Here is a 27,523-nt window from a genome sequence, read left to right on the forward strand (position 1 = left end):
ATCAATAAACTTGTCGGAGAAGTCAGAGGTGCCAGAATTCTGTACAGTGGAGACCTGCTAATTAACTGCAGAGACAGCGCCCAGCAAGGCAAAGCAATACGGATCAACAAAATTGATGGGATAAGAGTTCAGTGCAGCTTAATGGAGAACAAAAAGATCAGCAGGGGAGTCATTGGAGGAGTTCCTCTAAAAATTTCTGAAAAAGAGACTCTGGAAAACATAAGGGGTGCAAAAGTAAAAGAAGTAAAACGGTTAAAAACAACAAGAAACGGAGAAAGATCTGACAGTTTATCGGTGTTAATTAAATTCGAAGAAGAGCAATTACCAAGCAAAGTATTCATCGGTTACATCAGCTATAATGTCAAAATCTACAATCCTCCACCATTGAGATGTTTCAAATGCCAAAAATTCGGTCACATTGCAGCAGTTTGTAAAGGGAAACAGAGGTGTGGAAGGTGTGCAGGAGAACATGAGTACGGAAAATGTGGAAAAGAAGCTAAAATAAAATGCTGTAATTGTGGTGGAGAACATACTGCTGCTTATCGCGGCTGTGAAGCAAGCAAAAGGTCTGAGGAAATTAAAAAAATGAAATTTGAGCTCGGAATAACCTACGCTGAAGCTGCAAAAAGGATCCCATCTCAGTCAGAAAAACCCAAACCTACAGTTCAACACACAGCAAATTCCAAACCTCTAGAGAAATCTCCAAAAATTGATGAAGACTCACTAATTGTTAAAAAGACAAATTTTGTTCTTTTCATGGTGGAAGTGATTAATTGTACTGCACAGACAACAAAAAAACTGAAAAAATCAAAATAATAGTGAAGGCTGCAGAAAAATATCTGGACATTAAAGATTTGAACTGGGAGATGGTTGGAAGCATGATGGGAGGACCGATGGGACCATCAGAAACTGGCAGAATTACGATGACCTAGAGTAAATTAAAATTATATGGGCAAATGTGATTTAGTATTATGTTGGTTTAAGTTACACAGGTTTTTTTTTTTTTTTTTTTTTTTTTTTTTTTTTTTTGGGGGGGGGGGGTGAATCGTTTCCTGTTTTCTTGCTTTACTCCATATCAGTTGGTGGCGGTAATGCACAATTTACAAGTCTGCCAACCGCCATAAAATCTCATAAGAAGAAGAAGAAGAAGGAGTTTCAACCCATCGCGGCTTCCGTAGCGATAGGAGGGGATGACTGCTCCTTTTGACGTGGAATATTTCCGTGCCGAGACGATGGTGAAGTAGCAGCACGGTCAAACTGAAAGCCATTAGATCGAGACGGGATTTTAAGTCCTTTAACTCAGTCAGGTCCGGATTGTTCCGGAGCTGACAGAACCCGCTCCCCGCCTCTCTCCGTTCAGCTGCAATCATGATTAAAGCCATTTTAATATTCAACAACCACGGCAAACCGAGGCTTTCTAAATTCTACGAACATTATGTAAGTAAAAACTCCAATATTTAGCCACTTTATATGTTAGTTGTCACTGCGACCTAATAAAAAAATGCAAGTAATTAGTTATGTCAATTCCCGGTGAAATCAGCAACCTGAACGCAGCACTCCTTGAAACCTCCTCGACTATCAGGGATGGATGTGTATTTATTTGTATCTACTGATATACATGGCGGCTCCACATCGCCCTTTAAAATAAACACTGAATAATTAAACATGTGGAATCCAAAGCGAGGCTTTCATCCAGCGTCAGCCTGTCCAGTTTCCTCTGGTTTCATGGCAGCATCCAGCTGTTGGATGTTCTGAGACTTTACTGTTTGGATCACATGACCTCCATGACGCCCAGTGAGTGTCTCGCACTCAACTGTTGCCTTAATTTCCTTTAATGGTGCAGGCTACCAGTCCTATTAAAAAGCCCAGACAGTCAGGTTATATATTCTTGGAAGAGCGGTTCACATCTAAAAGGTCCCTTGGCACAGGGGCGGAGCTAAATGGGGGGACAGGGGTGGCCACGGCCACTGTTTTTCCCCTCTTAAGCTGCGTTCGAGGAGCAGCAAAAAGGCTTCTGCTGCTTCATTTTTGCTGCTTGTACCAGTTAGTGGCTGAAGGGTCTGACTCACGTTGGGCGGCGCTACTCTATCCTTTCTTTGCCTTGCTGCTATATTTGCTGTGATCAGCGGGAATAAAGTAGTTTTAATATGTTTTTAAGTGGGAAAATCCACCTGAAAACTTAACCACTGCAGTCAGTTCATCCAGATTACCATCCTTCCTTCCAATATTATTTCTGTCAGAGCCGCTCAGACCCCCACATACTGGCGGTGCACTGTCAGTAGGAATCCCATTCAACAGTAGCCCCTGGCCCCGTCGCCTCCTTGCGGTTCGCCGCGGCGGCTGGAAGGCGGTTTTCATGTACATAATCCAAACTGCAAGCACCAGGGCAATAAAAGCGAACATGTTTTGTTTGCAGGTTTCTACATTTTAAGTTACTTTTAGGCATTAATAAACTGTTTCAGAGGTGTGATCATAGTGATCTGTATCATCAGCGATGTGTCTGTCTCCCTTCCAGCTACCAGATCAGCGTCTCTGATTGGTTGATGCGTCGCAAAAGTTAAATTTTTCCATCTCGATCAGAAGCGTGTTTACATCGCGTCCCGCGCGTCAGATGCTTAAACGCTCCCGACGCACTGCTTCAGCTTCTCAGGCGTGCTGCTCCTGCTGCTCAAAACGCGCTGCAGGACCTTTTGCTGCGCCAACCATTGACTTTGCATGTAAACTCGCTGCTCTTGCAGCTCCTGCTGCGTTCGGCGTGAACGCAGCATAATACAGATGGTAGCAGCAGGAATTGAATAGAATAGAATTCAACTTTGTTGTAATTGCACTGTCACGAGTACAAAGCAACGAAATGTGGTTTGCATCTATCCAGAAGTGCTATACAGGATATAAATATTATTACAGGTGTATGTACAATAGGGCTGGGTGAAAAAAAATCGATTTAATCGATTTTAAATCGATTCCTTCACATTTTAGCAAAATCGATGTCAGGGGAATGAGATCGATTAGTTTTATAGGGACGCGCGTGACGTTTACATTCAAATGAGCAGGAAAGATTCATTCAAGATGACTTCAAGCCAGACGGCTGCAAATATAGCCAGTAGGTTCACTGAAGACATTAACAAATGCAGGCTGACCAGCAAACACTCTGCAGTTGTTACAGATAACGCTGCAAATATGGATTGTCCAGTGAAGATAATGCAGCTCATGCATGTCTGCTTTGTCCCCGCTGTGTCACATCTGCTTGCTCAAATGAGGCTTCACTTTTCACAAACAACTTTGCACTTATGAGACAGTTTTGTTCACATCTCAAGTTTAAACTGTCTGTATTTCGAAACACAGTTGAACCACTTTCATTATTGAATAAACAGTTCGAATCGAAATTAATTGATTTAGAACTGTATGACTCAAAATCGAATCGATTCAGGACTCTGGCGAAAATACCCAGCCCTAATGTACAAGCACCAAGTAATGGTTAGGGACTGTAAAAAGTTGTGTATAAATATGAATATGGGAGCTACACACACACATATAGATTATACAGAATATACAGGAATGTTAGGAAAAGGATTATATATGTATTAGTGGGTTTATAATACAAGATAAATAATGGCAGATAAGATTTACAGATTGTATACAGATTGTGCATGTGTGTGAGGGGAACAGTCCATGGTATGTGTGTGAGTGTGAGGACAGTCTATATGTTATTATTGTGTGGGGGGATAAAGTCCTTATAGTTGTGTCAGGAGGCGTTCAGGAACGTGACAGCTGTGGGAAAGAAGCTGTTCCGGTGCAGCATACTCTCAAGTGGAATGTTTTAACTTATTTAACATTTTAATTTTCTATATGTAAACAATTACTTGACAACAAAAACGCTGTGGTTAATTCTTCACATCAATATACTAACATTAAAGATGATAAATACAGAATTCATGATCTTCTCAGAACTAGATTTGGTCTTATATTGGGTAAAGAGTAAATTATGTCTCTGCAAGTCATCTAGGAATCTTCACTGAAATCAGATATAAAAAAATACATATTTTAATAACAGGGATGAGGCCATTACTGTAAAGTTAAAAAGCCAATTTCTAATACTATAGTATCTAATAGTAAGTTGATTAGTAAAAGTAACAAATTTATGATAGTCATAAAATTTGGAAGTATAAAATGGGAAAAGTTTTCAAGCTTTGGAAAATCCTCCCAAAGTTTGAGGCTTTATGTGGATACTTTGCAGGAGGGGGAAGTGGTTCACATTCTTCTTGAAAGAAATGGATAAAAAAAAAAAAAATGTTATTGTATTTTTGATGATCGCAGTTGGTACAAGCAAATAAACAAAACAATCACTTAATTGGGGCAGTTAAACCTTTGGATGAAGAAGTCAACATAAAAGAAGGAAACTTCAGATTTACATGTGCAATAAGTCAGTTTTCTAACCCACTCTGGTCTCTTTTCCTTGATATTATCCCAACTCTTTTCAACAGCTTAGTTTTGAAATGAAATAGAGCGTCCTTTTAATTTTCCGACTTAGATTCCTCTTGTTTATTGAGACAGACATCGATTCGTATGCGTTTGAGGAGGATCAGTTGCGACTGATTGGATTACAGGAAGGCTGTGTAGACACCATCTGTTACTCTGGATGCCAAGGTGTTGGCTTACCGTCTGCAGATTTTATTTCTCACACCGTGGCTGCTGTGCACTGAGAGGGCTACCCCTATCTCCTGAAGCTGAAACAGGCTGATTATTGTTAAAGATATTAGAAAGATGCCTCAGAATGCCCTCTGGCCATTAATGCTCCTTACAAGTACATTAGAGTCGATTTATTTCTGAAGAGCTTTGATTATTATCCCTCCCACACAATGCCTGATGCCTTATTTCAAACAGTTTTAGAGCAAAACACACGGTACCAAATCAGGTTTTACTGAAAACCTGTTTGTTACTTTGTTTTTTTCTTTTTAACAGGACGCTACCTACGTCCACAATTATTGCCACCCCTGTTAAAAGTATTTAAAAAGGTTTAAGATCAATTGTTGTAAATACTCTATTACCTCCAAGATGACACTTTGTGCTCCAGTTCTTCAAAGAGCACTAAAAAATTTTTGATCGATTCATGATCGTCCACAGTGGTTATGTTGTTTATCTATACATAGTTTTTATTTATTTCTTTCTTTTTTTTAACCTATTAAGCTTATATAAATGGAGTAGCCATTTTCTTGTCACATTCCAACTTTTGAAGGCTAACATCTGGTTTACTTGGATGTCATGTATGCTTTAGTTTGCCATTTATTTTAAAGGTGGCTAAAAGAAATTACGATAAATATACCTGAATATAAGACTTTATTGTCCTGTGTTAATATTGCAGGACATTTTAAGGATTCCTATAGAGTGGGGGTAGAATATGCTGCTGGATCAGTTGGAGGAAAATCTGTGGTACACATAATAGTCCATGATTAAACTTTAAATAACACATAAGATGAGGAAAGAATACAGTTTGATCTCTGGCTCAGGTTGGACAGTAGATGTGGCTGAGGAGCTGTTATGAACTTTAGGAGGAATGTGTTCTGTTTTCTGTTCATATACCAGGAAACCAAATTATAAAAATAAGAGTCATTTAACACAGATCAACTTAAAAAAAAAGCAAAATATTAAGTATCTAATGGCTGCATCTGTGTTGATCTATATTATTAGAGCTGCTAAAATGAAAAGACAGGTATATTTAAATAGTTAGCGCATAGTGAGATTTAGTTTTTCCCTTTAAGTAAATGTACACGAAAAATGTTGAAGGGAAAGTCAAATTTTCATTGCAAGATTATAATTGTTATGTCATTATGCTACTTCAGCAAGAACTATATTTCATCTTGGAGTTATTGCTCTTTTTATTGGAGGGTTGTCACTTTCATTGTCTAGTTTAAATCACTTTGAAGTAGACATTACAGGTTAAAATAGTCAGATCTAAACCACAGGGGAAAAAATGCTTTTTTAGGAGTTTGGTTAACCACTGAACATTTTGATGACAACATTGAAAGATTTTTTAAATTTTCAGTCTCTCACCCCTGCACTAGTTTGGATCCTTTAACAGTGAGTACTGTTAAAACTCTTGGTCCCATGCTGCTGGTCACATGATTAAACCAGCCCGCAGCATGCCGGCTACACGACCCCTCCTTCCTCTGACCTGCTCAGGACCCCGAGCGGCTTTCTTTGAGAGACTTAAAGGTTTTCTGTTGCCCTCCTCCTTTAGCTGTAGGAGTACAGTCACCATGTTTAAAACACAACTCAAAGGACGGAGTTCAGAGAACGTAAAAAAAAATATGTTTTAAAAAGAGTTTTCTTTACTGGAGAAGATGTTTCAGCCTTTATATGAGCTCACTTCCTCCTGGCCTCAGTGTACCACTGGTATGCGTAATCACTTTTTGCTGATTAGCCTTTGTGTGAGGAGGCTCTGATCAGATTAGAGGCTGCGGGAGAAATAAAATCACTAAAAGATCCCACAATTTACAGCTTATTAATGCATCAAGCAACATTATGTGCTCCTTTGTGTGTTTTTGTTTTACTTTATTAAAAATTTGACCTCTATCAAACAACCTTTTGCATTTTTCTTTTCTTTCATGTGTTGCAACCTTTAATAAAAAACAGAACGGGTCAAAATCAAAATGAGCACATCAAAGAAAATCAGTTTGAATCATTATCAGCGAGAGAAAGCAGGGACTAATGCTTTTTCTCATTGTTAAACTGTTCTCTTCTTATCCGCTGTGCAGAATGAAGACACAGAGCAACAGATCATCAGGGAAACCTTCCACTTGGTCTCTAAAAGAGACGAAAATGTCTGCAATTTCCTAGAAGGCGGATTGTAAGTGATGACGCACATGTTCTTCACGTGGTTGAAACTGTTGCCACATGTGTGTCTTAGTGCACACAATCCGCACCCAATCACATTAGGTCTCTTGCAACAGACAGCAGATATTAGTAATTCATTATTCACTAGTTAGTGCCTGTAGAGTCTTTGTACTTCTTTTTTTTCTCTCGACATCCTGTCACTTGTTAGATTGATTGAAGTCTGAAGCAGTCAAGTAAAACACCTCATTGTTCAAGTGTATATTAATTGCATATTGCAGTGCATATGTTGCAGCACTCAGAATAGTCCCTCCACCGACAGCAGGTCTAGTTCCTGCACAAGTATCTGTATGGGTTGCAACGTTTCCCATGGTAACAGAAACACAGAATCAGATTTCTAATCAAACCCTTCATCAGCCTGAATGTCCATTGCTTCTTCTATCTTTCATTATTGCTGTGGCTCTATGTTTCTTATCTGTACTTTTAACGCTGAAAACATCCTGTTACTTTTCACCTTCTGTTTTTTTTTTTTTTCACAATGTCAAAACATATTTTGCTTTCGCATGTTTTTCTGAGTCACACTTCGGTCAAAGGGCAGCATTCAGCATGACCTAATAATGTTTAACCTCTCTGAGCCTGTTTGAAGGTGACAGAATGCAGTCCAGATTAGTTTCTAGAAATGTCCTCTTAAGTTTTAACAGGTTAATTGTAATTAATAGTTTAGTTGCACCAGAAATCAGAATCTGACAGTTGAACTTGTTTGGCTCTTACTTCTAATCAACAGTTAAAATACTGAAAGATCTGATTGTTTTTGTTTTTATATTTAAAATAGGATCATAAACTGTCAACTCAAAGGAAAAGTCTGGTCATATTCAGAATTCAAACGTTGGAAAGTACTTTAAATATAAGAATATTACATACTGTTCAATAAATAAGTGTTTTTAATTAACAGTAATTTTCATTAGAAAGTGCTTTACCGGAGACATCCATGTTTGTCAATGAACACTACTGCCACCTACCAGTTTGTGACGTCACTGTGCGGGATCTGCTGTTGATCAAGTCCCAGAGCTGTATCTGGTGTTTGTCACAACGCGCTATTATCAAAGTCTTCTAAAAAAACATTCATTCTTTTCGAAATGTTGGCTACATATGTCAGTTTTTTTCCCTGGCCAGAAGTTTGATGGCAAATCCTCCCTTTTCAAGTTGGCAATCCAACAATGAACCTGTGGTGGATCATGAATAGGAAAGGTGAAATAACTCTTTTATTTTATTTTTTTCTCTCATGTTACACAGGTTGTATCAAAACATCTGACTGCCATGCACATGGGCATTGTCAGTTTAACTACAGCTCTCGCAAATTTCATTGGTGAAGTCCTCTCGAAATCTTAAATAATTGTTGTTGTTTGCAGATGTGTCTAGTAGTTGACTTTGTCTGTAAAGCGGGGAGAATGACTCTAGGCTTACTGAACCGTGACATCACTGCCGGAAGATGTCAGAAGTGAGACGTTATTATATTTGGGCAAAAATGGCCAGTCCAGGACTCTGTGATCACAACGAAAATTGTTTTTTTTTTTTTTACCGATTAACGCTAAATTCATTAAATCACCGCAAACTGTATTAATTTTAGGTATAGATAATGTTCCATAGATTATTTCTTGCTGACCGGACTTTTCCTTTAAAGGAAAATTCTGGTTTTTAACACTTTTAGCCCATTTTCTGTAGTGTCCAGGATGAAATCGAATGATCGACACCAACATTTTGACGATTGGTCCTGTCTCTGCTATTTGGCTCATGCAGAATCCCCCCCTGGCTGCTTCAGAATGGCTTCCATAGTGCATGTCCGATAATGTCCTTAAAACAACCTTAAACGTTCTTTTTTTAAAATATGCTACTCACCGGGTCGTCAGCGCTGTTCAATGACGTTCCAAAAAAAGTTTCGTGAAGAAAAACCGTTCCTGTCTTGTTTTATTTAGCATTTTGTAAATCCCAGAACTATTTTTTCCGATACATCACAACCGCTTATAAACTTCCACTTCCCGTTCGAATCTGAAGCGTTGCACACTCCAGACCACTAGTTGGCGACGGTATCCTCTACCGTCAAACTCAAAGTCCAATATGTCCTCCTCAAGAATCCACCTTTCGTATTCCATTTTCAGAGTTTTTTAAAGTGTTTAACAGAGACGTTAGCACCTCGACGTCGGAGTACACAGAGTGAAGCGAAAAGACTACAACTGTGTAAACAGGCCCCATTTCAGTTTCCGGTGGCGGAGGGATATTGACTATTCCAACAGAACTCAATGGGATTTACAAAATGCTAAATAAAACACTACAGGAACGTTTTTTCTTTACTAAACTTTTTTTGGAACGTCATTGAACAGCGCTGACGACCCGGTGAGTAGCATATTTTAAAAAAAGAACGTTTAAGGTTGTTTTAAGGACATTATCGGACATGCACTATGGAAGCCATTCTGAAGCAGCCAGGGGGGGATTCTGCGTGAGCCAAAAAGCAGAGACAGGACCAATTGTCAAAATTTTGGTGTCGATCATTCGATTTCATCCTGGACACTACAGAAAATGGGCTAAAAGTGTTAAAAACCGGAATTTTCCTTTAAGCTGTTTTCAGTCTATAAATAGATTAACCATGGCTTTAATGTTCCATACACCGAACAGATACAGAATTAAAAATATTTCAGTTTGAAAAGTTTGCTTGTAATAGTAATAAGAAAAGCATCTCCTTAAAAAGATATGGAATTTGACTGTATGATCTGGTAAACTGCAAAGTGCCTTGAGATGACGTGTTATGAATTGGCGCTATATAAATAAACTGAATTGAAATGATGCACAAGCAGGTTTGGAAAAAGAAAATGTTCAGTTTCTAATTTACATTTTCACAAAAAATGACATGCAGGGAATAATTTATGCCATCCATCCATTGTCTGTAGCTGCTTATCCTGGTAGGGTTGCTTAGGGTTGTGGTACCTACCTTGAGCAGTCTTTGGGTGAGAGGCGGGGTAAACCCTGGACACTCCACCAATCTGTTATACATACAGAGCAAAGAACCATGCACACACACATACTCACTTGGAACCTAAAGATAATTTAGAGAGACTGTTTGAGGGATGATGAAGGAAGCTGATGGACCTGGAGAGATATTTGCACAGGAGAACATGCTAACTCCTTCCAAAAAAGGTAAAAAGAAGTATTAATATATAAGTTTCTATTGCCATTAAGGAAATTAGAATCTTTCTGACCCCCTGAGAACCACTGGATGTGGAAAGGTGCATAAGCGCAGTGAATTCACAGCAGATTGAAGCAACTTTTGCCAATCAGAGGGTTTCCAACGGCTATGGAGCGGTGTGTTTCTGAAGCGTCAAAGATCCGCTGCTCTGACATATACTTTATGTTAAGACTTTTGATAGCATTTTCTGTTTTCTTTTTTTTTTGTGATTAAATATTATTTTCATACAGTTAATAAACAGCCATAATAAATGAGCATTGAATAAAAAAAAACAAAAAAAAAAACGATGTTTTTGAACTCGAATACTCCTGATAGATATAAAGTAAACAAGGTCCGTGATTGCATAGAGAGTATGCAAAACACTAGTATCACTGGCTAAATAACCATTTTACTGGTTTATTGTTCTATTTAAACTGTGCAAACACACTTCTATAAAGCGATGATGCAATCCTCGCCTCAATCTGAGTCCAACTGCACAGAATCACTCTGCTGTAAAAAAAAAAACGCTTCTGGTGGAATAGTTTGCCTGGTAGAAGGAGCCGCAGCGTAGCGCTTCCACACCGCTTCCACATCCAGTGGAAATCCAGTTTTAGTATTGCTTAATATCTTTTCTTTTATTCAATTTTTTTTTACAAAGTATTGTCTTTTTATAAACTCCATTTATGGCAGGTTTGACACCTGATTAGGATCAATAGAAAATATGTTGGATCCAATTTCTTATAATTAATGAACTCTGATCTTTCTTATGTATTTGCCTGCCTAGGGACTACGGATGGAAACTAGCTTTGTAGCTATAATCCGGCATATTTACATTTGTTTTTATACTGATGTTTATTAATGTGCATCGTCCCTATTCAAATAAATAAAAATAAATAAATAAATGATCCAGAATCACATGGTGTTCCTGAGGATGTAGGCAGAGGAAAGGATTTAGCTTCTCAACCTCAAACTAAGTATGGTTGGTAGTTGGACTAAAGGTTAACGTTAAATATAAATAGGCAAAGGTTTACAATTTGAATTTGGCCTATTTTTCCTTCTTATTTTCGGCCTTAAAAAGGTTAAAAAAAATAATAGTCAATTAATACTAACTGATACGAAAGGCTTACATCCTAATACATTTTTCACTCCCATCCACCAGCTCTCCCTCATTGCCATCACCCTAATCTTTAACTCCTTACAGCGATTCTCTGTCAACATCAAGAGACTCTGGTTTGGACCCTCCAAAACATTGATTTTATTTCCATAAAAAAATACATATTTTAACCCTGAATAGGGCAGTGATGTTATTAACTTGAGTCTTTGTTATGCAAAGCAAGCATAGAAATGTTTAACTAGAGGCATAACTAGGGGATCTGTTTGTTCAGCTGTTCTGAGCTGTGTTACAGAAGTGTATTCATATATATATCTATACACACACACACACACCTTGTCTTCTATATTTTAGATTGATTGGAGGCTCGGACTACAAGCTGATCTACAGACACTACGCCACGCTGTACTTTGTGTTTTGTGTCGACTCTTCAGAGAGTGAATTGGGAATTTTAGACTTAATCCAGGTAAAACCTTGTCACTGTCTTCTTTTGTTGTGTTTCTTTTTGTGCTGTATTATAATACGTATGTTTTATTTCAATCTCAGGTTTTTGTGGAAACGCTGGATAAATGCTTTGAGAATGTCTGCGAGCTTGACTTAATTTTTCATGTAGACAAGGTAGGAGTTGGTTTTATCTCTGTGTCTCTGTAGTGTTTATGATTCTGTTTGTTCGCGCCTCATCTTGAATATTTATGGCACTGTTGTAATAATACCCTTTATTGCCTGATTTACTGTACTGTGTTTGTCTGGTGAAAAGCCACAAGTTAAAACATGTTACACAACTGATTTTATGGATTTATGATGGAAAGCTTCCTGAATTCAACCTAAAAACAGAACGTTCTGTTGATTAGATATCGATTTGAGGTCATTTGTTTAGTACATGATTAGATTAATTATTTTTGTAGAATTTATGGTATTTGATATGATCAATCATTTTAAGAGGCCATGTTGTGTAATTCAGAGCTGTCAAACATTTTTTTTATTGGTCTTATTGGACAAAAATATTTATACCCTTAAACCATTTTTTCACAATTTAAACCGAAACATCTATGAAACTAGGGGGTTTATATGCGTTTGCCCAACATAGTGAACAACAAACCGGTAAAAAGAAAATGAATGTATGATTGTTTTTAGATTTTTTTTTTTTTTTTTTTTTTAACCAATAAAATTAGAGAAGTGGGGCAGGCATTCGTGTTCCAGCTACTTTCACCCTGATGCCCTCAAATGAACTCTGGTGTTCCTGCTTGTCTCTTAAATTTATTGATCTCACTAAAAACAGTGTAGGTCATTCCCACGAGCCTATGGTGATTACTTTTTATTTAATTAAACCTTAAACCTACAGAACCATAACTTTTCTAACCTTTACAGCTTGGGAATGGATAATTTTTGCAGGCTGCTGTAAGGTGTCATACATCATGATTATATTGGGACTGTTAAGATAAATTAGTAATATAGAATGGAGCAAATGTTTAGATATTCAATATCTAAACTTTAACATAACATACCTTTGATTCTCTTTAACTTTTCACATAAAGAATAAGGAGGTACCAATGATGCCTCTATAGGCCCAGCTGATGCAAGTGTCACTTTCTTAGGTCTTGGTTACTTTACAGACTTTAAAGCAGTGGTTTTCTGGACCAACTGTTTTTGGTATTCCCCAAACCCCCCCCCCCCCCCCCCCCCCCCCCCCCCAAGCATGCAGTGATGCACTGTGGTCCAGTAATACCAGCACCTTGGTTCCTCCACAGTATGAATTTATACCGATGTCATCAAAACCCTTGACACTCTGTCAGTCTCTGTGCTGTGGTGAGCCTGAAGGCCTTACTGGAAGATGTCAAAGCGGCTGGTCGTCTTTAGAAAGCTGTTTGAAACCCAGCTTTTCCACTAATCCTACTGATGAACTGGAGGTTTGAGATGGGCCTGTAGTTCTGCAGTAGCAGAATTGGAGAATTTCTGTGGAAAACTGTGGATAAAACATCAAGACAGCAAGAAGAATAGCTTAGTTGGCTTTGATTTTTTCCCCCACACCTTTAAACTTTAAATTTCAGCCCATAAGGGGGCAGCATTAGGACAGACAGCCCACCAGGAGGAACCTGTCTTGTTTTTTCTCCAGTTTGCCCCTCGTGTTGCTTTCAAAACACGGTTAATATTTGAGTAATGGTCTTCAGACGTAGATGCACTTTGTCGTTGTTTTGACCCGGTAAGTTGATTTTCTTCAGCTGCTGATGGCATTATGGTGTTTAATATAATAATACTGCCACCTGTTGTCAAAACACGTAAATGCAGCACACTTCTGCTTGTTTGCTAGGTTGGACCCAATTATCATGGACATGCCTGACATCACATCCCCCGAACATTGCGGGAATTTCCGACCCATTGTAAATTCAGAAAAATAGGCTGCAGGCTTCAGGCATCAGTGCTGAACTACTAAGATGTCAGTCTGCTCATCAAACAATGATTCAGTCAAACAGGCTATTTAAAAGATCTTTTTCAGTAAAGACTCATGACATAATGTCTCTTCAATGCATATCCATCCATTTCTGTCACACTTTATCCCTGCGGGTGTCGCGAGGGTTGCTGGTTCCTATCTCGAGCCGTCTACAGGTGAGAGGCAGGGTACACCCTGGAGAGGTCACCAGTCTATCGCAGGGCAGTCTATCTTTAATGCATAGCCTACGGCTTAACGCACTGAAAACATATTAATGACAAAAAAAAATCTAACAAAAAAATGCTGCCAAAAAAGCAACTCGAAGATTCTGCAAATGCCAAATGCAACAGTAATTTTAAAAAGCTGTATACTTGCTCTACAAAAAAAGATTTACACCAGACCACTAGGGGGAGTCATCAAGGGGAAGATGGGTAGAAAGGTACATGTTGGGATGCAAATTGACCCCCAGCTGTAGGTGTGTTTTATTGATATGTCAGTAATTGTGTACGTATAACAAATGTTCACTCATTTGTCTTAGACTTAAAGAATTAAACACTTCTGTGTTGCGAATGTATCCTGCTGCAGGTGCACCACATTTTAGCAGAGATGGTGATGGGTGGGATGGTCCTGGAGACCAACATGAATGAAATCATCATGCAGGTGGATGCCCAGAACAAGATGGAGAAGTCTGAGGTAAGCGCCTCTCTGCCTGTTTGTTGGCTTGATCTGCCTCCACATCTCTGAGGCCTTGTGTACAGAATGCAGGCATGTGTGTTATGCTGCAACCTGCATGTTACTCTCCAGAGACATTGTCGATGCTACCGACCAACTTCAGAGTGTTTGTGCTCTTTTCAGCCTCCTTCTCTTGCTGCTTCACTGCTTCTTAATTTTTATTAGCATAAACACAAATTAATAAACAGATTTATGCATCTTGTTCTTTTGCCCATTATGCAGCGTTTATGCAGAATCTGTCACAGTTAGATCCCACATCCTTGAAATTTGGTTTATGGTTTCTGCTGTGTTATTATATAAAAATCTCAGTTTGTTTAAAATCTCTTGGAACAAATCTCAAAGTGAGTGTCCATGTTTAGATGTTAGTTTTATACAGATACATCCTTTCACCACACAGCTTCTGCTTTTAATTTATGATTTGATTTATGAAAAACTAAATAAAAAATAACGTTGGGTTACTTAACGTAATCCCTGGTTCTTGGATAACAGAGTGAGGTGTTTCACTATGGGAATCGCCTTGGCGTGACCAACTACGGAAGCTCCAATGACATCACGTCTGTCTGAGACAGACAGGTTGAGCCGTGTCCGTGGCTCCACCCACCAGCTAGATCACGGCCAACCTACCCGCCTCAACTCATTCTAGGCAGGTTTCTTTCCGTGCCCATGCAAGAAGGGATGTGTTGGTGAAACACCTCACTCTGTTATCAAAGAACCAGGGATTACGTTAAGTAACCCAACGTTCTTTTTCTAACTTCGCTCGGTGTTTCACTATGGGAGATATGGCCCACTCCCGGATTGCATGATGATCCCGAAGCCATATATGATAGGAATCACAACCCAGGTCTCAGTTGGACCCTAACATCCCTACTCCAAGCACTGAGTGTGCTAGCGATGGCCGGGCCACATCCAGCCTGTAAAACCTCACAAATGTGTGCGGCGTAGCCCAACTGGCTGCAGCACAGATGTCCTGAACTGACACACCACGGAACAAAGCCCAAGAGGTGGCCATGCTTCTGGTAGAATGGGCCCTCACCCCTTTAGTGGGCTCTGATCCTGCGCACCTATATGCCAGAGATATAGCCTCCACAACCCAGTGTGCTAATCTTTGGCGGGAGACAGGTTTGCCCTTATGAGCAGTAGCCCAGGATACAAACAGAGGGTCAGCTCTTCTAAAACAGGCTGTCCTGTCCACATAAGCTCTTAAAGCTCTCACTGGACATAAGCAATGAAGCTTCTGCTCATCTGCTGAAGAGAAAGGGGGTGGATGGAATGCCAGCAATTCCACCATCGAACACCTATATGCTGAATCCAACACCTTCGGCACAAAAGCCGGGTTGGGTCTCAAGCACACCTTAGAGAGCCCGGGTGCCCACTGTAAACAGGCCGGACTAACTGAAAGTGCATGCAACTCACTCACCCTCTTAGCCGTAGCCAACGCTAAGAGCAGGGCAGTTTTCAATGAAAGGAACTTTAAGCCAACATCCTCCAAAGGTTCAAATGGGTGATGACAGAGGGCATCCAACACCAGAGAGAGATCCCATAATGGCACCAGAGGCTTAGAAACTGGTAACTTACGTCGGGCCCCTCTCATAAAACGACACACTAAGGGGTGCTTCCCCACAGGTTTATCACCAAACCCTACATGACAAGCAGAGATTGCGGCTAAATAAACCTTAATTGTTGAAAAAGCCTTACCCTTCTCCAACAAGCTCTGCAGAAAGCAGAGCACGTCCCCCACTGAACACTGAAAAGGAATGGTCTGTTTTTCCTCACACCATTCCTCAAACACTCGCCATTTACCACTGTAAAGATAGCGAGTAGAAGAAGCCCTAGCATTCTGTATGGTGTCGATCACCTCTGGGGGGAGGCCTGTTGCATTTAAATTCCACCTTTCACGGGCCAGGCCCAGAGAGCCAGGTGATCTGGGTGTGGATGATAAATCTCCCCTTGAGCCTGAGACAGCAGGTCCCTTCAAACGGGGAGGGGCCATGGTTCGGCTGACAGGACTTGGATTATCTCTGCCACCCAGGGCTTCGATGGCCACCAGGGAGCCACCAGAATCAAAGACAGCCCCTGTTCCCTCACTCTGACTAGAGTTGGGGATATCAGGCTGAGAGGAGGGAAAGCATAAAGCAACGCGTCTGGCCATGGGTGCGCCAGCGCGTCCATACCCAGTGGAGCGTCTGGGTCTGACAGGGAGAAAAACAGCGGGCAATGAGTGTTTTCCCATGAGGCGAAGAGATCTACGGCAGCCCGTCCGTATCTCTGCCAGATCTGCTCCACCACCTGTGGATGCAGCTTCCATTCCCCATAGAGAGGGTTCCCTCTGGATAAAAGATCGGCCCCTCTGTTCAGAATTCCCGCTACGTGCGTTGCTCTGAGCGACAGAACTCTGGTGCTGCTCCACATAATTATGTCCCTGGCCAGTCTGTGTAACTGCAGGGACCTGGTGCCGCCCTGACGGTTGATATAAGCCACCACAGTGGAGTTGTCGGTCTTTACCAAGACGTGGCGACCCATCACATATGGCATGAAGTGCTTCAGAGCTAGGAACACTGCGTGCAGTTCCAGCATGTTGATGTGAAGCCGCGTCATTCTCGGCGACCATATGCCATTCACCGCTCTGCCCATCATAGTCGCGCCCCAACCTGTCAGGGAAGCATCGGTTGTCATGGTAACCCTGGATGCTACGGTCCCCAGCGGGACGCCTGACGTGAGAACCGTCGGGTCTCTCCAGGGCTGAAGAGCCGCCACGCATGTCTGTGTCACTTTTACTCTGCGGCACAGATGACGGCGGGGACAGAGTCGCAGCGAGGCGACCCACCGCTGAAAGTCCCTCATCATCAGAAGCCCCAGATGGACCACTGAAATCACGGATGCCATAAGACCGAGGAGCCGCAGGCACAGTCTGAATGTAACGACGTTTCCCAACTGAAAACGCGTCATGCACTGGGTGAATGACAGGATTCTCCCCTCTGATAGTGTGACACGATAAGAGAGGGAGTTTATTTTTAGACCCAAATACTCCGTGCATTGCACGGGAGTCAGGCGACTTTTGGCTTGATTTATCCTGAACCCGAGGTTGATGAGGTGGTTGATCACTGCCAGGGAGTCGCTGACTGCCTGCTCGCTTGACCGAGAGCAGATTAGATAATCGTCTATGTACGAAAATATTCTGATCCCGCGCGTCCTCAGAGGGGACAGCGCCGCCTCCACACACTTGCTGAACACCCTCGGGGCTAATGACAGCCCGAACGGGATGGTCTGAAACTCGTAGGCTGCGCTCTGATAAGCGAACCTGAGAAACTTTCTGTGTGGGGTGTAAATGGAGATGTGAAAATAGGCGTCCGCGAGGTCGATGGTTACAAACCAATCCCCCGGACGGATGGAACGGCACAGTGCTTTGTGTGTGAGCATCCTGAATGTATATCTGCGTAAGTGTCTGTTTAACACACGCAGATCCAGAATGGGGCGTAGTGATACGCCGTCTTTCTTTGGAATGAGAAAATAGCGCGAGTAGAAGCCCTGACGAACCTTCTCGTCCGGTACAACTCTGATCGCTTTTTTCTCTAACAGGGATGCTATTTCGTCTTTCAGGACGTGAGCTGAATCCCCGGTGGCAACCGAGGAGAGCACTCCGTTGAATCTCGGAGGTCTCGTGGCAAACTGCAGTCTGTAACCCTTGGAGATTGTATGCAAAACCCATGGAGAGACAGCGCATGCGCGCCACTGATCTGCCCGAGCAGAGAGAGGAGAAGCGTCGCTGCTGAGTGACGTCATCCCCTCTGCACTGCTGCGCTCGGCTCTGTTGTAAAGAGCGCGAGCTCCCTCTGCTGGGCGCAGAGGGGAGTGGCAGAGAGCCATTTGTGTAAATTTTTTTCTTTTTTGTGGGGGGCTTTCTGCCCTTGGCAACATGCCTGGCTGCAGAAAAGCTGTATTTATTTTCTCTAATTCCCCCTGAACAACACTTTGTAACATGGGGCACAGCTGAGTGCTTGGTGACACTGATAATGTGCTGTGGAGTGTTTTGTGACACTGTGTCCTCCACCCCAAAATGTCTTCTCTCTGAACGTGAGAGGGAGAATTTAACATGCCTCCTGGTGAACTGGGAACTACAGGAGCATCTGAATCCTGGACAGAGAAGTTTGCCCTGGTGCCTGGAAACCTTCTCTTCAGAGGGGAGATGGTTAACAGTGGGGTTAGGTTGCCCGCTTTTTCTTGCTCTCCCCAGGGTGGGATGGACGATTTTTTGCAGCGGCCGCTGCAAAAGAGTGCTTCCCCCATGGTCTTGGGTTCTCCGCTTTGCTTTGCTGGGTGGATTGTGTGGCAGGTCTCCTTGAAGGCTTGGCTCCACCTTGCCGTACTCTCACTGCAGCAGCCGCAAACCCAGGTCTGGGTCCCTGTGGGGGGGTTTGGCTGGGCTTACGAGGCAAACAAAGGTTAAAAGCCTCTCCCTCCTGTTTTCTGAGGTTACTCGTCTCCCTCATCTTCTCCAAGGAGGGGCCAAATAGACCTTTTGTCGGGTCATAGGGCGCATCCATGATCTCGGCCTTCTGGGAATCACTCAGGCCTGACAGGTTTAACCATAGGCCTCTTTCCCCTGAGACAGCCAGACCCATGACCCGGCCACAACCTTGAACAGCACCTCTAGAGGAGCGCAAGATGAGATCGTTCACCACACAGATCTCATCCCATAGACTGGGGTTAGGTGTCCCCGAGTCCAGTTGGCGCCCCATCTCCTCCAAGATTTCACCTTGGTACGCAGACAGCAGTGTAACCGCGTTAAGTGAGCACACTGACTGACCCGCATATCTGTACATCCTTTGGTAAATGGAGGCTGTGAGGCGGTCCATTTTACCTGGGAGCGAGATGTTTGAGGATGCTGAAACCGATCTGCGGTTAGGGTGGAGGTGGTAAGCCACTGAAGGCTCTACAGCTGGGGGTTCGGCCAGCCCCAGCTCACCCATGCCCTGTATCTCCAGCTTAGAGAAGCCCTTGGTGGGAAGCTTACTCTTAAATGGGCTGGACCAGAAACGGCTCATTTCTCTCATGCAAGCGGGAACGGCTTGTAAAAGTTGCTTTGCTGGTGGTAAAGCTGGTGGAAGCCTTTTACCGTCGTACAGGTCCCGTTCTGCTCCTTCTGAATCCTGCGCTGCAGGCCAGGGGATGTTCAGCTTTAAAGCCGCCCGTCTGCACACATCGTACAGATCACTATCCCCCGGGGAGGTGACTTCTGCCCCGCTTGGAGGCCTGGAGTGATGACCCGGGAAGGTCGAGTCCTCCTCCTCCTCCTCCATGTCCTCCAGTTCCAGGAGGTTGGAGTTAGCGTCACCCTCCGTTTCGTCGATGTCTGCTTCGAGTTTCCCACTGTCCATAAGGCCCTCAAACAGAGGAGGCATGGACGGGTACTCCTCTTCCATCACGTCCGCCCAGCTCTTAGAGGCTAGCGGCGGATGGTTTTCACCCGCCGCCGCAACGGCTGCAGGTGAGGAGAAGCAAGGGTCCTGGCTGTTAGCGACAGCCACCCTAAGCCACCTCTCCAGGATCCTTTCCGGCATCGACGCGCAGTGCTGGCATCCCTGAGGGTCCGCCAGCGATGCCTGAGCGTGCTTAGCGCTCATACATGCTATACACATCGGATGAGGGTCCCGCCCAGAGATAGATGCCCTGCATGACGCTGGACACGGGCGGGATACAACCTCTTTAGCCTTCGGTTCCGAACCTTTGGCAGGGGTAGGAGCCGCAGACATGACTGTGGTTAAACACGGAGCTCGTCGCTACACGTTAGCTCTTTACTGATATAAAGTCCGTTCGCCACAACACGTTAACCGGACTCTTATGCTAGCGATACACTGCTAGCCAAAAACCAAGCCCACCTTTACGTGTTAGCTCGGCTGACACAAGCGCTCTCTATACCGTTAATTAAAACGGAGTAGATACAGGGACAGCTCGCCTTTACGCGGTCACCGCTCCCAGCGTTTGTGTTCCAGAAAGTGCTTCTGCCAAAGCGCTTACTCAGCACGGTACAGGCCTGTCCTGGTCCTGCGTTCAGCGACGTTTTCCTTTACGGAACGCCTGAGAACAGTTAAACAGGTCCAAGCTAACCTGAGCGCGCTGAGGGAGCTTAGTTGTAGTCTTCACACGGGAAGAAAGCGAGAATGAGTTGAGGCGGGTAGGTTGGCCGTGATCTAGCTGGTGGGTGGAGCCACGGACACGGCTCAACCTGTCTGTCTCAGACAGACGTGATGTCATTGGAGCTTCCGTAGTTGGTCACGCCAAGGCGATTCCCATAGTGAAACACCGAGCGAAGTTAGAAAAAGAACCAGAGATGATTTAACCAGATCAGTTTTCCCTTTGGACTTTGCGATGTATGACCATAAATGACCAAATCGATGAAACCAGGTTGGCTGCTTTTGTGTTTTTGAAATCTAAAGTCATTTTTCTTTACATTAATCTGAATTTTATTGTATGCTTTTAGCCAGTTAGATAATTTTTTTGTGTGATTAGCAGCCTTGTAAGCAGTCTTTTACTGTTCTGGCATCAAGAGCTGTTCTGTCTTTTTCCTTTTGGACCTATCGTAGACCACGGTGGTTTTTATACAATGATGCTAATTCTATCTGATACCGTTGGTTTAAAGGTCAAAACTGGATGAAGCTGTCCACCTTCCAAACTGATGAATTTTTCATACCTTTAGGCTATCGTATTTCACATACATTAAAAATAAAAATTAACAGAGAAATATTGATGTTTCTTCTTCCAGATGTGGTGTACTATAGGTCCTATCACTATCTGTGGAGATAAACTGTAATTACTTTAATCTGCTTTAACATTCCTCATTCCTCTTTTTCCTGACCCTGTCCAGTTCTTTCCATTCTTCTCTCTCTTTACAGACCTTTATCTTTCAGTCTACCAGGCAGGACAGGTAGACAAAGGTACTGATAAATCTACAACCAAATACTGTAACCTTAAATGAAGTTTTTTTACGTCCCTTTGAGTCTCTCCACACAGCCTTTCATCTAACGGTAAACTGGCGTCACTAACATATAGTAGGAATCTTTCACGACAGACCCAGAAACACCCCAGTTTTATCTCAATAACTAGGACCAAAAAGCGTTCCCTTTATGTCTGACAGCAGGGTACAGTCAAACTATTACAATTTTACAATATATTCTATTGAATATGAATCTGATTTTATGCACGTTTTGTTTTATTTTTCTGTTATCATAAAAGTGACTTAAATGAAACTCTGATCAACAGGTTCATAAAGCATGTGTAGGTTAGGGAGTTTTTGGTTTTGGGGAACTATTGGCCTTTGAAAGATTTTATTTTTCTAATGTCAATGTGTTTATTTGACAATGAAAAATGTCCATTAATCAAAATGTGAACATGCCCAAATTATATAAATTAAGCTAATTTTCAACTGTAATCAAAGTAAATAAAGTCAATAAAAAAGTTAAAGTAAAAAGTAAATAAAAACAAAACAACCAATTAAAAACCTTTAGATAACAATCTTCACATACAGAAAGCATTCAGGGAAGAAAAAAAAAACATGCAACCAATATTTACATTTCTTATGAAGATTAATGTTCACCAGATGCTATGAGAAACATGCAGTAGAAGTATATAAAGTTTTACTAGTTTAGAAAATGGCAGCAATGCAACGAAATGTTTTTTTTTATGCAGTTGAATCCAGTTTGTCTCTTTGACAGAGACACAAAGGACTGTAGGCCTTGAGGACCAGGGTTCAGAAACACTGATTTAAATTATATCGCTATCAACCTGCACTGGCTTTAGTTGAACATTACATTAAGCAAAGCATGCCTAAGGAAACTCCAGTTTGAAATATTTTTTTTTTTCTCTTAAGGATCTTTACTAGTAAAATTTAACTTTTTGACATGACTGCAGTTTGGTTTGGCAACATAGTTTTTTTTTTTAAGCAAGCTGATTGAATGTCTGATGTTTCTAATATAAATATACAGGTGGAGTCTTCAGAACCACCAAACTGAGTTATAATAATTTCGCTTTAAATGGACTAAAATATCATAAAGATAAAAAATTTAGGTGATTCAGTTTCCTTTTTAATACTGCCAACGATTGTATTTTTGATTGTTACTTTGATGGTTGGTCAGCAGGATCACTTGGATAAGTTGTGTACAGATTTTAATGACATTTTTACCAGAGGTGTCCCTCATGCCATGAGGCAAAAAATTAATATCATGTATGAGATCATGTATGAGATTAAGCTTTAAGTGTAGATTTAGGGTTGATGTGTGGAATTTTGATGATCATTTCAGGAATAACCAAAGTTAACTGTAAACAGTGGTGTTGAGATCTCAGTTAAGCCTATAATAGAAGAATACATTTATTTATTCATTAATATAATGTCAATTCACATATGTAATCTGTTATAGGATCACTTCAGTCAAATTATACGATTGAATTGGTTTAAAGTTTTCTGTCTGGAAACCCAGCTGATTGCAACAAGTCACTGATTTTGCAGAATTCACTCCTCTTGGATGAGCATGTAATGACTGAAGAGTCGCTTGTATAGTGTCGTTGACTTTTCAGCAATCACCCAGAAAGAGCTTTTATGCAGCAACAGTAGGGAGGAAAAAAGCTTCCTTTTTTACACTAAGAAACCTTCATCAGAACCAGCCCATCTGCTGCAGCTGATTAGGGGTTTAAGAAGACAGTCACAGGAAAGCAAAAAGAACATAGAAGCAGAGATTAATAATTATTACTTTGTTAGAGTAGGTAGTGGGAATTGGAATGAGAATTCAGGTTTAGGGTTTTTTTGGCTGCAAACTACAGCGTGTTACAATAGCTGTTTGCTTGTGTAGTTGGACCAACTGGAGTCTTTCTTGGACCTTCATGATGTGGAATATTAGGACAACAGGTCTATAGTCACTGAGGACTGTTGGCTTAGTTTTCTCTGTACTGGAATACGGCAAAGGTTCTTCCACAATTGAACTGCCTCCTGGTTCAGCTAAGGTTGAAGAGGTACTGTAGAATCCATTCTGCACAGGCCTTCAGCACTCTTGAGCTGACACCAATTAGACCTGGTGCCTTTTTGCAATTAGAAACAGACAGGTAGAAGGTGGAGGGAGCAGCACCATCTTCTGATTCAGTTGAGAGCAAATTTAGAGAACCAGGAGGTGGACGATGAAACCTTTGAGGTTTGAGAAGAGGCTTTGGATCAAAGAAGGTTTAGATGTCTGTTTAACTGAGGGCAGGAATGAAGGATCCTGAGCTAAACCTGTTGAAGAATGTGTTCAGTTCATTGGCCCTGTCTTTTTTTTTTTTTTGTCTTTAAAGTACCAGCCCCCATCTTTATGCAATAGAACATGACGATATTCAAATATGGAGCTCATCAAAGGCATATGTGCTATGAAGGCATTACAATGCTTAATGCTCCAAAAAAAAAAAAAACTTACCCTCTGCACCATCAGACCGTTGTGAAATATTTTCAAGACAAGATGATAGTAAACAGTGTGGCTGCAGTTTAACAGACACCATATACTGCCATAGTCTTCTGATGCCTCATACTGTATATGGTGCAGAAAATTGGATCACTGTTTTGTATTGAAGCATACATACATTTGTTCATCAATAAGTAGTACTTGGTGTTCAGTTCAACTTCCAGCAAGATAATGATTTCTGTCTTCTGAATACTGCACTCATGTGCTGCATCAGCATTCCTCTCCTGTGACCTGGCTGTCAATTCCTGGCAGAGAAAAGAATCCGCATTGGACCAATAGCCTATTTAGACAACCTTGTGAAAGAAGGGCTTGGATTTATCCACATGCCAGACATACTTTCCCTCACTCTGACTTTTTTTTCAAAACATGTTTTGAGTGTTTATTCTCAGATTAAAAAAAAGTAAAATAAGTCATTTTTGTGATTTATGGGTCTGTCGGCTAAAGATTCAGTTTCGAGGTCTCTAACTGCAGTGATTCTCAAATGTCTGCTTAGCTATAGGCAAAGAGTGTTCACCCTCTTTAAATGTTTAAATGTTCTAGAAAATCTAATCTAATGGAGGCCAAATTTGCCTTGTCATTTTATCTGTTGAGATTCACTCTGTTAGAGTGTAGTTCCTCCTTTCTCCTCAGAGTAGTTCTCACCTTGTAGTTGAATTTTATTAGGCTAAAGATCTTCTAGTAGCATCACTGATAGATGTTATCTGTTTCTATGCGAACAAAGTTTAGGTAGATGCACATCTCAATAAAATGGATTAGCAAATTTTGAATCACTCAACTATATTTTTGATGATATCCTAATTCACTGAGATGTGTCCTTATATGTTTACATGCCACAACATTTATATCTCTACTCACAGAAATGTGTTTTACACAGAGAAATGGTAGCTACAGTCATTTATAGGCTTCAGCCTACTAGAGGTACAGTATCACCTGCATTATTATGCATAATACTCAGACGCCCACATTTTGTAGACATGCAGTTATCTGAACATCCGTTATCTTTAAACCCAGATCCATTTTTCTGCTTCACACAATTCTTTCCTGCATTTTTACCCCCACTGACCACAATTATCCAGCGATTTCCCCTTTCATAGCAGTTCCTCCTTTTTGTCCATTTGATGAGTGTTCAGTGCTGCTCAGTGCATCAAAATCAGTGAATGAGTAATTTAGTACAGTATGTCCTCACAGTCCACTCCTAATAGGCTCTGGTTGTGTTGTCCTTCATTCTAGAATTAGAAAATGCATGTGCATAAAAAGCTCTAAAGGCATCTGAATGTACATTTTGCCTATGTTGTCTGTCTCAGTGCTTTTGCATTTTGTCAGCAAATGATTGTGGTTCGTCCAAGTTACGTTTTCTACTCGGTGTCTTCTTGTGTTAAACTGTTATAGTGATTCACTGGTTTGTGTCTTATCTATCCTCCTTGTGTGTGTTTTGTGTGTGTGTGTTTGGGTTTGGCACAGGCTGGCATCGCAGGAGCACCGGCTCGAGCAGTGTCAGCGGTTAAGAACATGAACCTCCCGGAAATGCCCAAAAACATCAACATCGGTGACATCAGCATAAAAGTGCCAAATTTACCCTCCTTCAAATAGCGACGGCAAGATTCATAAGCCTTGAGGCTTTGGCTGATGTTTACCGTGATGCAATCTGTTTACCAAAACTCAAATTATTACCCTTCCTTCAGTCAGGAAGGTACTGTGTGATTTCACTCCGTGTTGTAGTGTTATATGCTTGGTTTTATTATTGAACATCGTATTATGTATTTTGTTTTTTTTCTGTTTGAAGAAGAAAGAAGTATTTAAGAGATTTACATTCCTTCTGCCTCACTGGAGGTTGGCTCGTAGCATTAAGCATCTCTAGATCTGTGGCAATTTGTTACTGAAATAAAAAAGGTGTTTACTCCAAAGAAGGTATGGTACTTTTTTTTTTTTTTTCTTGGGGGCAGCAGGCATTTAAGTGAAGAATATTTCAGATCATTTGCAGTGCTTTGGATATAAATTAAAGAATAATGTTATAATAAATTAGAAAAAACAGAAACTTGGCTGCATATAAAAGCAGCTTTTTTCCTTAAGAGTACATGGACCATTTTAAAAGATGTCATGATTTATGAAATGATTATATAGTTTTTTTCCTGTCTATGATTTTCTTGGCTTCTTTTTCAACAATAAACTGACAAAACTCAATGTGTGTTGTTGAATTATTCCCTTCGTATTACCATCTTATACTGTATTTGGGTTTCATAAAACACAATGCATAACATACTGAAGCATTGCTTATTGTATCACTGCACCATGACTGCACAGTCATCTCAGTCTTTGTTAGCTTATTGTTAATATTCAAAATATTACTAAAGCATGCAATATTTGTTGGCCAATCTGAAATTAGAATTGCACATTGTTTATGCTGATATTATTAGCCTTTTGGATCCAACTGCAGTAGATGGCAATGCCTGACATAGATTATGGTTTTTCCAGATGCTTAAGGTCATATAAATCTTTGAAGCATCATAATTTGCAAATGTAGACGAGAGAAAAGAAGGAAATATGGATTCATTGCAGTGTGTACAGTTATGGTAAATTAAACAATCGTACATCACATGATTTTTTTTAATGTTGGGCGTCCTCAAAAACCCTTATGAGCTCCTGGCTACTGCTTTAGACTTCATGTGGAAAGTTTAGCTGCTACACTACTGTGCAGTAATGTTCAGATTAGCTGCAGGGGATTGATTCTGAGAATTTTCTTTTCAACAGGCAACCAGTGATAGAATGATGAATAAAATCTTTGTTTCAAATGAACCCAGAGCTTGACTCATGCATATATTTTGCTTTTCAGTCAGTAGTTCTTCAGGCTTTACTTGAGATGGTGTAATTTTTTCCATCATGAAGAGCATTTGCCATAGTCTTTTAGAAGTGGATAGCATGAAGAAAGTGTTGGGTTTAGAACATAACAAATTAACTGCATTTGTAGAATGCTTAAGGAAAGAAATATGTATACGGTATGTTTTTGGAAATCACCTATTTGGTGCTAAATCCTTTTTTTTTTTTTTTTTTACATTCCTGTGAAATATTTATTCCCCCTTTACAAATCTCTTTATTTTTGCCCCTTAAAATGGCTTAAGTCATAAATAGAGAGCATTTTAATTTAATAGAATAGAAAGTCCCTTTATCCCTTTACAATGGGTAAATTGTGGTGTTACAGCAGTAAAAGGTTATAGCAGAAGTGGTAACACAATGTGGACCTTAGAAAGTGTATAAAAATAACAGAATTCGTGACAGAGTTAAGACAATTAAGTACGGTACCATATTAGACTTAGAATTCCTTTATTGTCATTGCACAAAAAAACACAAGGTAAATCTTGACAACGAAATGTCGATTACTTGGCTACCAGTGTAACAGATTAGTCCTTATTCCTGCACAATAAATATGTTTTCTATGAGTAAGAGCTAGCTGTACCATGTATATACATGGTAAAGAGTATACTGTATATACACGTATATATTGCACTGATTTAAATACTGTGTACCAGGAGAGTTGATAATCAATAAACAGCTGTGGACATTTTTACAGTAATGGATTTGTAAAAAAAAAAAAAAATAATCTATATATATATATATATATATATATATATAGCACCATCAGATATGTGCAAAATGACAGCAGCATGTTATTTAACTGACTAAGACAGAAACAGCAAAAATCAGCATGAAACTTATTGAGGTTGTTGGTTATA

The 27,523-nt window shown here is 40.9% G+C and overlaps 1 protein-coding gene across 2 annotated transcripts; it reads left to right on the forward strand.

The window, feature by feature from the left end:
* Window positions 1–1,140: 1,140 nt before the first annotated feature.
* ap3s1 (adaptor related protein complex 3 subunit sigma 1) lies at window positions 1,141–25,976 on the forward strand. 2 transcript variants are annotated; one of them, XM_038308144.1, is made up of 7 exons: window positions 1,141–1,437; window positions 6,753–6,844; window positions 11,511–11,622; window positions 11,703–11,774; window positions 14,170–14,277; window positions 21,207–21,248; window positions 25,257–25,391. In XM_038308144.1, the coding sequence occupies exons 1-6, from the start codon at window positions 1,369–1,371 to the stop codon at window positions 21,240–21,242; spliced, it is 489 nt and encodes a 162-aa protein (XP_038164072.1). In that variant the 5' UTR covers window positions 1,141–1,368; the 3' UTR covers window positions 21,243–21,248; window positions 25,257–25,391. The 2 variants fall into 2 exon arrangements, with proteins under 2 accessions (XP_038164072.1, XP_038164071.1); XM_038308143.1 differs by lacking the exon at window positions 21,207–21,248 and having other exon boundaries at window positions 1,145–1,437; window positions 25,257–25,976.
* The last annotated feature ends 1,547 nt before the right edge of the window (window positions 25,977–27,523 follow it).

Source organism: Cyprinodon tularosa, unplaced genomic scaffold (genome assembly GCF_016077235.1).
Source record: "Cyprinodon tularosa strain WSP-4 unplaced genomic scaffold, ASM1607723v1 ctg63, whole genome shotgun sequence".
In the NCBI taxonomy this organism is placed as follows: Eukaryota; Metazoa; Chordata; class Actinopteri; order Cyprinodontiformes; family Cyprinodontidae; genus Cyprinodon; species Cyprinodon tularosa.